The 12,575-nt window shown below is 42.1% G+C and overlaps 2 protein-coding genes across 5 annotated transcripts in view; both read right to left on the bottom strand.

Moving 5' to 3' along the window:
• The window catches only part of NOXRED1 (NADP dependent oxidoreductase domain containing 1), a 31,744-nt gene extending 24,947 nt beyond the window's left edge, over nucleotides 1–6,797 (bottom strand). The window contains exons 1-2 of the mRNA XM_009212037.4: nucleotides 6,022–6,797; nucleotides 5,286–5,457 (exon numbers count right to left, since the gene is read on the bottom strand). Of these exons, the coding sequence (XP_009210301.1) occupies nucleotides 5,286–5,440 (155 nt within the window). The 5' untranslated portion in view covers nucleotides 5,441–5,457; nucleotides 6,022–6,797. The remainder of the gene's footprint in view (nucleotides 1–5,285; nucleotides 5,458–6,021) is intronic.
• Nucleotides 6,798–9,135: 2,338 nt separating this feature from the next.
• VIPAS39 (VPS33B interacting protein, apical-basolateral polarity regulator, spe-39 homolog) overlaps nucleotides 9,136–12,575 on the bottom strand; it is a 32,309-nt gene continuing 28,869 nt past the window's right edge. For 3 of the 4 annotated variants that reach the window (XM_017961408.3, XM_003902106.5, XM_003902107.5), the window contains 4 exons: nucleotides 12,147–12,233; nucleotides 11,465–11,554; nucleotides 10,824–10,928; nucleotides 9,136–10,092 (listed from right to left, as the gene is read on the bottom strand). In XM_017961408.3, coding sequence (XP_017816897.1) covers nucleotides 10,072–10,092; nucleotides 10,824–10,928; nucleotides 11,465–11,554; nucleotides 12,147–12,233 — 303 coding nt within the window. In that variant the 3' untranslated portion in view covers nucleotides 9,136–10,071. The remainder of the gene's footprint in view (nucleotides 10,093–10,823; nucleotides 10,929–11,464; nucleotides 11,555–12,146; nucleotides 12,234–12,575) is intronic. The other variant, XM_021941437.2, reaches the window with a different exon arrangement.

Genomic DNA, 12,575 nt, shown 5'->3' with positions numbered 1-12,575 from the left:
CTTCTGCTATAATTGTTTACCTTCAGTTCTGTCAATATTTGCCTCATATATGTGGATGTTCTGATGTTAGGTACATGTATAATTGTATCTTCCTGGTGAATTGATCTTTTTATCATCATGTCATTCTTTGTCTCTCATGACAGTTTTTGACTTAAAATCTATTTTGTCTGATACAAGTATGACCACTCCTATTCTTTTTGGTTACCATTTACATGGAATTATCTTTCTCTATGCTCTTTCAGTCTGTGTCCTAACATCTAAAGTGAGTCTCTTGAAGATAAGATATATGTTGAATCTTTTTTTTTTTTAAATCCATTCAGGCCGGGCGCGGTGGCTCAAGCCTGTAATCCCAGCACTTTGGGAGGCCGAGGCGGGTGGATCACGAGGTCAGGAGATCGAGACCATCCTGGCTAACATGGTGAAACCCCGTCTCTACTAAAAATACAAAAAATTAGCCGGGCACGGTGGCGGGCGCCTGTAGTCCCAGCTACTTGGGAGGCTGAGGCGGGAGAATGGCGTGAACCCGGGAGGCGGAGCTTGCAGTGAGCCGAGATCACGCCACTGCACTCCAGCCTGGGAGACACAGTGAGACTCCGTCTCAAAAAAATAAAATAAAATAAATAAATAAATAAATAAATAAATCCATTCAGTCACTTGGTATCTTTTGATTGATGGGCTTAATCCATTTACATTTAAAATAATTACTGATAGAGACAGACTTATCACTGCCATTTTGTTTTTTCTCCATGTGTTGCAGTTTTGTTCCTCTTTTCCTCTCCTGCTGCTTTCTTTTGTGTTTCACTGATTTTTTTTTTGTAATTATATTATTTTCTTTTTTTCTGTTGATATTTTCTTTGTAGTTACCATAGGAAATTGCATAAAAATCATAAAAATAGTTGTAACAACCTATTTTAAGATGATAACGTCAATCATATACAAAAACTCTACTTCATCTTTCCCTGCCTCTGCTTTTTGTTATTTATCTCACGAATTATATCTTTTGGATATTTTTTATCCATTAGCATGGTTTTATAGTAATAGTTTTTTTTCAGTATTTTTATTTTTGAGACAGGGTCTCACCCTGTGGCCCAAGCTAGAGTGCAGTGGCGTGAACACAGCTCACTTCAGCCTTGATCTCCTGGGCTCAGGTGATCCTCCCGCCTCAGCCTCCCAGTTAGCTGGGAGTACAGGCACATACCATCATACTTGGCTAATTTTGTTATTTCTAGTAGAGACAGGATTTAACCACATTGCCTAGGTTGGTCTCGAACTTCTGGAATCAAGCGATCTGCCTGCCTCAGCCTCCCAAAGTGATGGATTACAGGCGTAAGCTACCGTGCCAAGCCTATTTTTAATTTTTATTATTTATTTATATTTATACTTATTGATAGTTATAATTTTATTTTCTACATTTTATTATTTCTATATCGTTTACATTTATATATATATTTTATTTATCTTTTTATGAGACAGGGTCTCACTCTGTCACCCAGGTTGGAGTGCAGTGACATGATCATGGCTCACTGCAGCCTCAACTTTCCAGGCTCAAGCGATCCTCCCACATCAGACTACCAAATACCTGAGACCACAGGTGTGTGCCACTATGCCCAGCTAATTTTTTTTTTTAAGAGATGTTGTCTCCCTGTGTTGCCCAGGCTAGTCTCAAACACCTAAGCCCAAGCAATTCTCCTGCCTTGGCCTCCCAAAGTGCTGGGATTATAGGTGTGAGCCATCACAGTTGGCCAGCTTTTATCTTTAAATCCTATACCACAATTAAAAATGATTTATGTACCACCCATCACAGTATTATGTATATGGCTATATATTCACCTTTGCCAGAGAGCTTTTTATTTTTGTATACTTTTGTGTTGTTGACTAGCATGTTTTCATTTCAACTTAAGGATTCCCTTCAGCATTAGTTGTAAGGCAGGTCCAGAAGTGATGAGGTTTTTTGTTGTTATTGTTTATCTGGGAAGCTCTTTCTTTCTCCTTTTTTTTTTTTTTTTCCTTGAGATGGAGTTTTGCTCTTGTCACCCAGGCTGAAGTGTAGTGGTGCAATCTCAGCTCACTGCAACCTCTGCCTCCCTGGGTTCAAGCAATACTCCTGCCTCAGCCTCCCAAGTATCTGGGATTACAGGTGTCCACCACCACGCCCAGCTAATTTTTGTATTTTTAGTAGAGATAGAGTTTCACCATGTTGGCCAGGCTGGCCTTGAACTCCTGACCTCAGGTGATCTGCCCACCTCGGCCTCCCAAAGTACTGGAGTTACAGCCATGAGCCACCGTGCCCAGCTTCTCCTTAATTTTTGAAGCACAGGTTTGCCAGATATAGTATTCTTGGTTGACAGGTTTTTTTTTTTCTTTCCCCTTTTAGCACTTTGAATACATCAAGCACTCCCTCTGGCCTGTAATGTTTCTGCTGAGAAGCCACTGATAGTCTTCTGGGAACTCCCTTGTGTGTGATAAGTTGCTTTTTCTTTGCAGTTTTCAGTATTCTTTGCCTTTGACTTTTGATGGTTTGATTATAATGTGTCTCTGTGTAGTCCTCTTTGGGTTCATCCAAATTGGAGTCCTCTGAACTTCTTGAATTTGGATGTCCATTTCCTTCCTCAGATCTGGGATGTTTTTGGCCATTATTCCTTCAAATAAGCTCTTTGCACCTTGCCCTGTCTCTCTTCTCCTTCTGACATTCCCATAAGGCATATATTGACCCGCTTGATAGTATCCCATAAGTCCTCTAGATTTTCTTCACTTTTCTTAATTTTCCTTTTGCTCTTCTGATTTGATAATTTCAAATAATTGCTCTTCAAGTTTGCTGATTCTTTCTTCTGTGTGATCAAGTCTAATGTTGAACCACTCTAGTGAGTTGTTTCAATTCAATTATTGTGCTCTCCAGCTCCAAATTTTGGTTCTTTGTTTCTCTTTATGATATTATTTTATTCATGTATTGTTTTCCTGATTTCATCACTTTTTTTTTTTTTTTTTCATAGAGACAGGGTCTCACTATGTTGCCCAGGCTGGTCTCAAACTCCTGGGCTCAAATAACCCTCCCACCTCAGCATCCCAAATTGCTGGGATTACAGGCCTGTAATTACAAATTAATCTGTAAACTGTGCCCGGCTTAGTTGTTTTTCTGTGTCTTGTAGCTCACTGAGCCTCTTTAAGATTATTATTTTGAATTCTGTGTTAGGCATCTCATAGATCTGTTTCTTTAGGGCTGGTTTCTGCAGTAGTTTGTTCCTATGGTTGAGCAATATTGCCTTTTTATTTTTTGCTGGATTTGGGCTTTTGAAAGAACAGTCAGGTCTCTCCCAATCTTTACAGACTGGCACCATACAGGGGAAGATCTTTCCCAATCAGCCCAACTAGAGATTCTGGGGCCTGTCAAATCTTTCCAGGAATGAGTCTTCTCTGGGCCGGGGTTTGGAATTTCCCAGTTAAAGAGTTTTGCCTGTTTCTATTGCAGGGACTCATAATCTTTTCCTCACTCTGGTATCTATCTGCAGTACTGCAGGTTCTCTGTACTGCAATAAGTCACTGAGTGATCCTTTGTTTTCATCCAAAATATGTTGGTTCCTCATCGATGCTCCAAGTCATGTGAGACAGAAACCAATCCCTTAGACAGCCCCCCAAAAGGTAGAACAGTGGACAAACATTCCATTTTTTTTTCCCTCCAAGGGAGAAGCCACAAATTAGGCATTTTCTCCTGCTCACCTGAGGCTGGCTTGAGGAAAGGAATATCTTAGGTGAACTGCAATAGCTTTTCTTATCCCTGTAAATGCAGCTATTCTTGGATTTGTACCTCTCCGGGGCACTACAATTTCTTAAGTGCTTGCTGGAGTTTTCATAAAGGCTTTTGGACCATATATTGTTAAGTTAGTGTCTCAAGGTTACAAAGTCTGGAGCTTCCTATTTCTTCATCTTACTGATACCACTGTCAATGATACCACTGTCTAAGACAGCTGTCAATTTTTATTGCTATTAGATGTGAGTGCATTCCTTTCGTATGATACGCCCACTCTTTCTAGTTTGCTATTTCAAATCTGCAGACTTGAGAAACCAGATAACTTGGCTTTTTAAGAAGGTTATGACTTATAAACATAAATGGTTTATAAAAACAAAACTGTTCATTCAGGGTACAAATTTAAACAACAAAACAAAAAGGAACAGAACTGAGAAACTAAGGATGAAGATTTCAGACCACTATTTTTAGAGGTCCACTTACTGTTGGTGCTGGATGTGTTTCCTCGGCCCAAGATTAACAAAGTCAGACTTCTGAATACATAAGGTATACTTTCATTGCTATATGACAGCCTTATATTTGTTCTGCATTTCTGTAAAAACCAGTGTCTTAAAGCTCTGGATTTTGCTTCTAAGCAACACAAGTCACACTCTATTTAAGCCTTCTCTCCTGGTTGAAAGAGCACTTTCTCTTAGTGCCTGATCCTTCCAAATATAAAATGCCACCTGCAAGTTTCATGTATTGTTTCCTCACCAGTCATATTGAGTACCACCAATAGGTTTATGCATCCTTATCAGTAAGCCAATCCATAAATTCACTGAGCAGCCTGCCTCCTTGGATATATGCTGTATCTATAAACATGTTTAATTCAAATCTGGTCCCACCATCCAGGAATTAATCTAACTTCAGAGAAAAACTAAGAAGTAGAGTGAGGAGGTGACATATGCTCCCAGAGTGACCTGGAGTTGCAGAATTCAGGAGCCTAATTATAGGTACATGCTTCACACACATTTCCTATTTAAGTGTCTGAAGCCATATTGATATCAGAATCAAGACTGGACTGAGAGCTTTTCTGCAAATCAATATTCCTGGTTTCAAGGAAGTCACTGGCACAGGACCTGTGAAGGCCTGGGTAGCCTTCCTGTAAGGGAGCATTCCACTATTACCTCAGCCCCAAAAGAAAGAACTGATTCCATTTGCACTCCTTGCCAATAGATAAGGAATGGCTAGACATTAGCAACTGTGGAGGGCAAGCTGGTGGTCATGATGAGTGAGTGAATGGACGAACAAATGATCATTAAATCAATCCATCCACTAAAAGGTAATCACTACTAGTCCATGCTTTATTATGTAACCACAGCTAGGGGACCCTGGTATAGATTTTCCTGTCCTTTCAGACCAGGAGTCATTGACTCTGGGTTGGAAAAGATAGGACGACAATCCACCAGCCAAACTTACCCTCCGATATAAAAAAATGTAAGACATTTGAATTCTCAGCAGTGAGATTCTTGTCCAACTTCCTCAATTTGGATACTCAGCTTACCTCAAATTATATAATAGTTTGCAGAAGAAGGTTGCATGGGCACAAGCTTCTATCATCAGTCCCCGAGAACGGCCCTGCAAATACAGCCAGATACGATCTTCCTCTGGAACCCCATACTCAAACTGCAGGGACTCAAGGTCCTGGAGCATGTCCATTTCCAAGCCACTATTTCCTGCAGTGATAGATACTAATCAGTTTGGCTCCCTGTCCTGGTAGAAGAAGGGTCTATGTAGGAGGTGTGTGTATGATGGTATGTGTGCCCAGGTCACAAGCACTCATGCTGGTGGGCTTCAGCAACTCTCTACTCCCAAATTCTGAACTTGGAATTCACCTCTCTTGAATTCACACTCTAGAGTGTGAGTGTTTGAGGATTCCTAATCACTGGCTGCCCATGAATCCTGGACTCATGAAAAATCTGTACAGAAACCCAAAGTGTTGTTTCTCCACACGGGTTACAGGCACTGTTTTTGGCAGATGAATTTACAACAGCAATTGAGTTTTACAGGTATTCTTGAGCCAGGACGTTTTCCCTTCCATTCCCTCCTGCGTTTTGGAAATAGGACTGAACACATAGAACCACATTTCAAAGAAATGCTTCCCTTTCACTGAACTCTGTTCTCCACAGGGTAGAAAAGAACCCAAACTAAATATCACTGTCCCCTGTCTAGGACAGGGACATCTAAATTTTATAAACTAAACTCAAAGTCATATAAACCCATCTACATATATCTATCACCAAACAGAGAAGATTGGCTCTGCTCCTCAGTACTTCTGATCCTGGAAGGTAAGAACTACATTTCTAAGGAGAATTACCCAAGAAACTTGTGATTATGACTCCTTAACTACCAGATTACAGTCTCTGAGTCTTAAAGGGGCCAGCCCCACTTAGAGGTTTTCCTGAGCTGAATATCAGGACATGAGTTCCTTCCACTACTTCTAGGAGTACCACACTAGAGCAGTATGAGACCCTCCTTTTCCCAAAAGAAGATTCTGGATTTCTAGGGGTTTTTTTTGCAGACTAGAATATCTTACAGATCTTAGCACTACTTGAGTTAGTTTACAACTCCTTTTTGTGTTCAAGAAACCAATAAAATTTTTTTCAGGTGAAATCCACATAACATAAAATTAGCCATTTTAAAGTGAATAATTCATCAATACATTCAGAATGTTGTGCCACCACCTCTATGTAGTTCCAAAATACTTTCATATTCCCAAAAGGAAAGCCTACACCCATCAAGCAGTTACTCCATATCCCTCCCCACCCTCAGCCTCTGGAACCACCAGTCTGCTTTCTGTCTGGATGGATTTACCTATTCCAGATATTTTATATAAATGGAATCATACAGTATGTGACCTTTTGTGTCTGGCTTCTCTAATCCCTTTTATAGGAAGGCTGTTATGTGACACAATCTCTTTAAAAGCAAAGTCTCACCCAGGCACAGTGGCTCATGCCTATAATCCCAGTACTTTGGGACACTGAAACAGGTGGATCACTTGAGGTCAGGAGTTCGAGACCAGCCTGGTCAACACGGTGAAACCCCATCCCTACTAAAAATACAAAAATTAGCCAGGTGTGATAGCACATGCCTGTAATCTTGGCTACTCAGGAGGCTGCGGCAGGAGAATTGCTTGAACCTGGGAGGTGGAGGTTGGTTGCACTGAGCAGAGATTGTGCCACTGCACTCCAGCCTCAGCGACAGAACGAGACGCCATCTCAAAAAAAATAAAGTAACATAAAACAAAAGCAAAGCCTCTACACTTGAAATGTGGGGCATGGAAGTTCTCATCAAATCCAAGAAACACTTCCTTACACCAAAACAGTCAGTAGGTCATCCTAATGTTGCCAAGTAATGCTTCCTTCTCCAAAGGAAAAAGAAGCTCAAAACCTCCTAGATCAGTACGACCAATGCAGCATACAAGTTGTACAGACATGAATTCTAGGCCTATCCTTTACTTATGCATTCTCAAAAGTAGGGATCAGTTGTTACTGTTTTGTATCATGTCACCTTGGCTAGGCTGAACTGCAATTTCCAGAATTCCCTTCCCTGTATGTTTCTGGTTAAGGTGGACCACCGGAGATATTTCTGTGCAAGACCAGGAGGGTGGAAATGAACAGCAACCAACCTGTGTTTCAGTGTGCATAATCAGGGGAAGTACTTTTGTAGTTCACACATGTTGCTGTTTATCTGCTGGGTACCTTGCTGGTGAGGGGCAACAGTTGGACCTGTAACTGCTACATCTTCCCTGGTTCCTCCTTCAGTTGCTCACTCCTGGGCTGGGTGTTTTTCGGTTCCATGACAAAGGCCACTAGCTTTTCCAGCAGCAGGACACCCACTTCATGAAGGTTGGGGGCTATGAGAACTGACATGGGTCCTAGTCCCTGCTCACTCACTTTATAATGATCTTCCCTTCTTCACGGCCTTCCCTATGGATTTCAAGCTCTACCACTGGACACGAAGACAACTACCTTAAGCAGACCCTCCAGCTGCCATACTTGAGTGGAAGTACTCAAACAGAAAAGACAGGCTCTACTCCTCAGTACTTCTCATCCAATTTCTCTAACAGGTCAGAGAAAGGTCAAATGTCTCTAACAAACTGCATATATAGATTAGATTAGATAATGCATATATATGCCCAATGGTTCTGCTTCTCTAAATGAACTCTAACCAATATACCAGTTAATAAAGTAACCACTATTTGTTTGAAGATGAACCAATAATTTTAGTACAATCTAGCAAATTAAACTCTTGTTTCTTCAATAGCAAGAAGGATGATCAAGAAAGGAATTAAACATGAGGTTACCTGGAACTGCAAAGTGGAGAAGCAAAAGCTGGAGTCTGATCCCCTTAAAGCAGAGTTTCTTAACACTGGTGTTACTAACATTTGGGCAGGATAATTCTTTGTTGTGGGGTGTCCTGTGGATTGTAGGACATTTAGCAGCATCCCTGACCTCTACCCACTGGATGCCAGTAGCACTCCTAGTGTGGCAACAGAAAGCAACTTCGAACATTGCCAAATGTCTCTTGAGGGGCAAAACTGCCTCCAGTTGAGAACCATATTGCCTTAAAGCATGGTATGTGCCTCTGTAAGAGCATCTTCTCTTTTCTTTCTGTGACTTCACCCACTCCACAGTCACAGGAGCACAGAACTCTACAAAATGTTAGCTGGGTGTGGTGGCACGTGCCTGTAGTCCCAGCTACTCAGGAGGCTGAAGCAGGAAGATTGCTTGAGTCTGGGATGTCAAGGCTGCAGTGAGCCATGAGGGTGACAGAGCAAGACCATGTCTATTTAAAAACAGGCTGGGTGCGGTGGCTCATGCCTGTAATCCCAACACTTTGGGAGGCCAAGGCAGGAGGATCACCTGAGGTCAGGAGTTCAAGACCAGCCTGGCCAACATGGTGAAACCCCGTCTCTACTAAAAATACAAAAATTAGTTGGGCGTGGTGGCAGGCACCTGTAATCCCAGCTACTCGGGAGGCTGAGGCAGGAGAATCATCTGAACCTGGGAGGTGGAGGTTGCAGTGAGCTGAGAGCGCCACTGCACTCCAGCCTGGGTGACAGAGCGAGACTCAGTCTCACAAACAAACTAACTCTATAAAATTTTAGATTATCTAATGAATCCAGAGAAAGAAAGGGACTCACCCAGCATCACATAACTAGTTAGTGGTAGAGTTGGAAAAAGTCAGGCTTCTGGTAACCACATAGCCCTGCTTTGCCATAGCACTGTTACTCTATAACCTGACATGTGCTGACAGGCTGCTGAATGCAGTCATTGAGGAAGACTTGTAATAATCCTAAGATCCTGAGCAATTATTTCATAATTCTGCACAAAACCACCAGGAGCAGGAGAGAAAGCACCAAGGAAGAAATACTTTTATTAGGAGTCTACGCATGTCAGAAAAACCCAGTTCAGTCACAGAAAAGGAGGCAAATATTGGTACAAAGGAAGAATCCAAGTGTGAAAATAAAACCTCCATCTAAATATCCTAACAGAAATGCTGCTGAGTTTAGCCCAGGTGAAACTTCCGAAAGCTCCTGGTGAAATGAGATTTTTGCATAGAGAGCTCTCCAGCACTGCTGCATCTGAGCTTCTTAGAAAGTGACAGGTCTGGGCTAGCAGTAGAGGAAGAGATAAAGGGGATGTCTCATCACCCAAGCAAGGTCATCTGTGTTCAAGTGAGAGAAGAACCTTAGGGTTTTGGACAGAGTAAACTGGGCAGCAGAGGGGAAATGGCTGAGGAAACACAACGTCTAGGCAATGTGTGGCATAATGAGGAGGGGTCTATGCAGTCTGGTGTGAGTGCATCTCCAGCAGGTCTTGGGAAACACTGACATTCCTTCCTGAGGCCATTTTGGTTCTGTTCTGACTTCATTCAGAGCAGAACTGCCAATGTCCAGCACCAAGTCCTGGATCATAATTAGCTGAGTGGAATGGAGTGGTCACCCTATGACACCTGTACTTCTTCCTTTCTGGAGCAGTCACTTTTCTCAGACCAAGTGAGATCTTACCCAGTAGGGGCCCAATCTAGAAATCACTCCCACCTTCATATGAGCACCAGGTGGAGAGAATCATTCTCATGAGTCAAAGCTTTAGATCTCAATCCTCAGATGATGTTCCTTGGACAGAAGTTCAGTCTGAAGTTATCTGTGTCAAGAGTAGCTGGCACTGCCTGTTGATAATGGGCCCAAGCGATGTGATGCTGCAGCTCTCTCAAACAGGAGCTCTCTCTACTTTCACAGGCAGGAAAGGAGGAAATGAGGCAGGTTTCAGGGTAGTCAATGCCACTTAATTCTTCCATCGAATTTGCTGTGGAAAGAGGAAACAATGAAGGTGTATGATCAGTTTTCACTTATCCCTATAGCAAGGCAGAGAAAATGCAACAAAACAAGGCTCATAGCTAGATAATGTAAGGAAAAGAAAAAGTAGAATCAGATCGGGAGGTAGGGGATGTTGAGAAACTTTTAAAAATATGTGGGGGAGTTCATTTATTCAAAGATGCATTAAACACCTATTTTGTATTTTACAAGCCTAATTTTGGTCATTTGACTCTAAGGTAGGTCCCAAAATGCCTAACAGGGAACTAACTTTCATATTAACAAAAAGCTCAGTAATTTCATGCTGTGAGAGATGAACCAGCTGTGCTCCCCAGATAGCTAACATCTATTTCACCCACTTCTTATTTTCAACAGGTAGGTCCCATCCATCCCCATGAGACCATACAGTTTGGATATTCTGAATCTGAAACATGTTTTCATACTTTCAATATTTAGTTTCTCCTACCTGCTAGGTTTAACTATTATCAGAGTATTACAGTTAAGTCTTAGCTTGAGGTCCCCAGATTAGCCCCCTATCATACCGCATCTCAGGAGTAATTTCTGCTATTCAAAGCAGTGCTTTTGACATTGTGGCCAGAGGAGAGCCTTACATCCATGTGGATTAGCCAACTGCAATCCTTCCAGGCCTTGGGAACATATACTTGGTACTGTTTTGTGAACTGTCTCCTGAGCCTGCTGGAGGGATAAACTGTAGCTGCTCACCGAGCTGCTGAGAAGAGCATCAATCTTTTCCTCCTCTGCTGATCCTTTATCTACCTTACTCCTGTATGCTAGCAACTGTTGACGATCCTTCAGGTCCCGGCAGGTCTGTGCATCAAAACAAACAATACAAACCTCCAATCAGCCTTCTGTACAGGGTTCTTTTTGCCCAGGATGGTCTCAAACTCCTGGGCTCAAGCAATCCTCTCTCCTCAGGCTCCTGAGTAGCTGGAACTACAGGTGTGTGCTACTGTGCCCACATGAGGACTTATTTCTTTTTGTCATTATCACTTTGACCCAAGGCTCAAAGAGAGGCTAAGAGGCTATAGTGGGATGACAGTGGGGTCCAATGCCTACAGAACTCCATGTTGGAGAGAAGACTACACAGCTTATGTAGCTTGATTTAGTTCTATGAATTCTCTAAGTATGACAAGTTTATAAAAACACAGAGAAACTAGTCAGAGGGCTGGGAAAATAATACAGGAATGCTGGTCTCCAAACGAACTCTTGCCAGATTATTCTGTTCATTCAGTGAAAACTGGTGGGAGCACCTCAGGATCTTGGACAGAGAATATTATAATCCCCACCACTGCACCCCCGCCACTGAGGATCTAACGGAGGACTCCCATTTCTTGGGGACTCACATCGATGACGACATCATGGCACTTGAACTTAGTGGCTAAGTTCAACTTTGTGTCCACATCTTCCACCAGATTGACATACTCCTGTAATATCTGTGCGAAGAGGTACTTCCGATTAATGATTCAAAGACCCATAAGGCACAGAGCTATACAAGGTACAAAAGAAAGTCCTGAAGACAGCAAAAGAGTTCAACAGCGAATGTTTACAATTCCTGTCATCAACCATAGGACTAGTTCTGCAATGGGAATGAGGTAATGCTACACAGTACTTCCATGCTGCCTCAGTAAGCAGGAAAGAGCGCACTTCTCCTGATCCTAGAGCCAGATACACACGCCAGCAATGACAGTGCTCTAGATCTGATCCAGTGCCCTGCTCCTTTTTCCCTGATGTCTTTTCTCCACGAGTTCTGCTTCGCTTCTCTATCATTTGAACGGTACATCAATATTCCACTTGGGCTAACATAGTAGATGCTACTCAGAGAGGACAGTTTGGAATTGTTTCTAAAGGGGAGAAAGGGAGAGAATTTCAATCCCTGGCCTTTTCTATCTTGAGGCCTATTGCAACCATTGTGCTGCCTTTAAAGGAAAACAAGGGCAGATCGGGTTTCCCATCACTGACCAGTAAGAGGCTTAAAGTTAGGTATCCGAGAATATCCTGTACCCAACTCTCTTTAGGAACCATTACCTGCACAGGGGCATTGTTCTTGTGCAAAATTTCGACAACCCGATGGAAGCCAATGGGTGCTCTCTTCTTGGTATAGCCCAGCCAGTTCTGAAAGAGGAAGATGGGGCAGCGGTAGGTAGGCCAGGCACACTCAACACATTCTAGGCTAGTCTATGTTTTATGATCAGACCAGAATAATGTGGTGGGTGGGTGGAGGTGCTGAAGGATACAGAAATAATGAGAAATGAATTTTTCAGAAAAATCAAGCGATTTGAGAAAGTGGAAATGAATCAGGTTTGAAATAACTTCTTAGATCTATAGAAACGAATGCAGGGAAAAGTCTTGAAATACTACTAAATGGGGTAAGTAACTTACTTAATATTTGTAGTATGAACTTATCAATGTAGAAAATAATTCCATCTTCCATATCTTTATAAGTATAGATGTTTA

The sequence above is a fragment of the Papio anubis genome, chromosome 7 (assembly GCF_008728515.1).
Source record: "Papio anubis isolate 15944 chromosome 7, Panubis1.0, whole genome shotgun sequence".
NCBI classification, from domain to species: Eukaryota; Metazoa; Chordata; class Mammalia; order Primates; family Cercopithecidae; genus Papio; species Papio anubis.
Note: the sequence above shows the minus strand (reverse complement) of the source record. Positions and strands in the feature narration are given on the sequence as shown.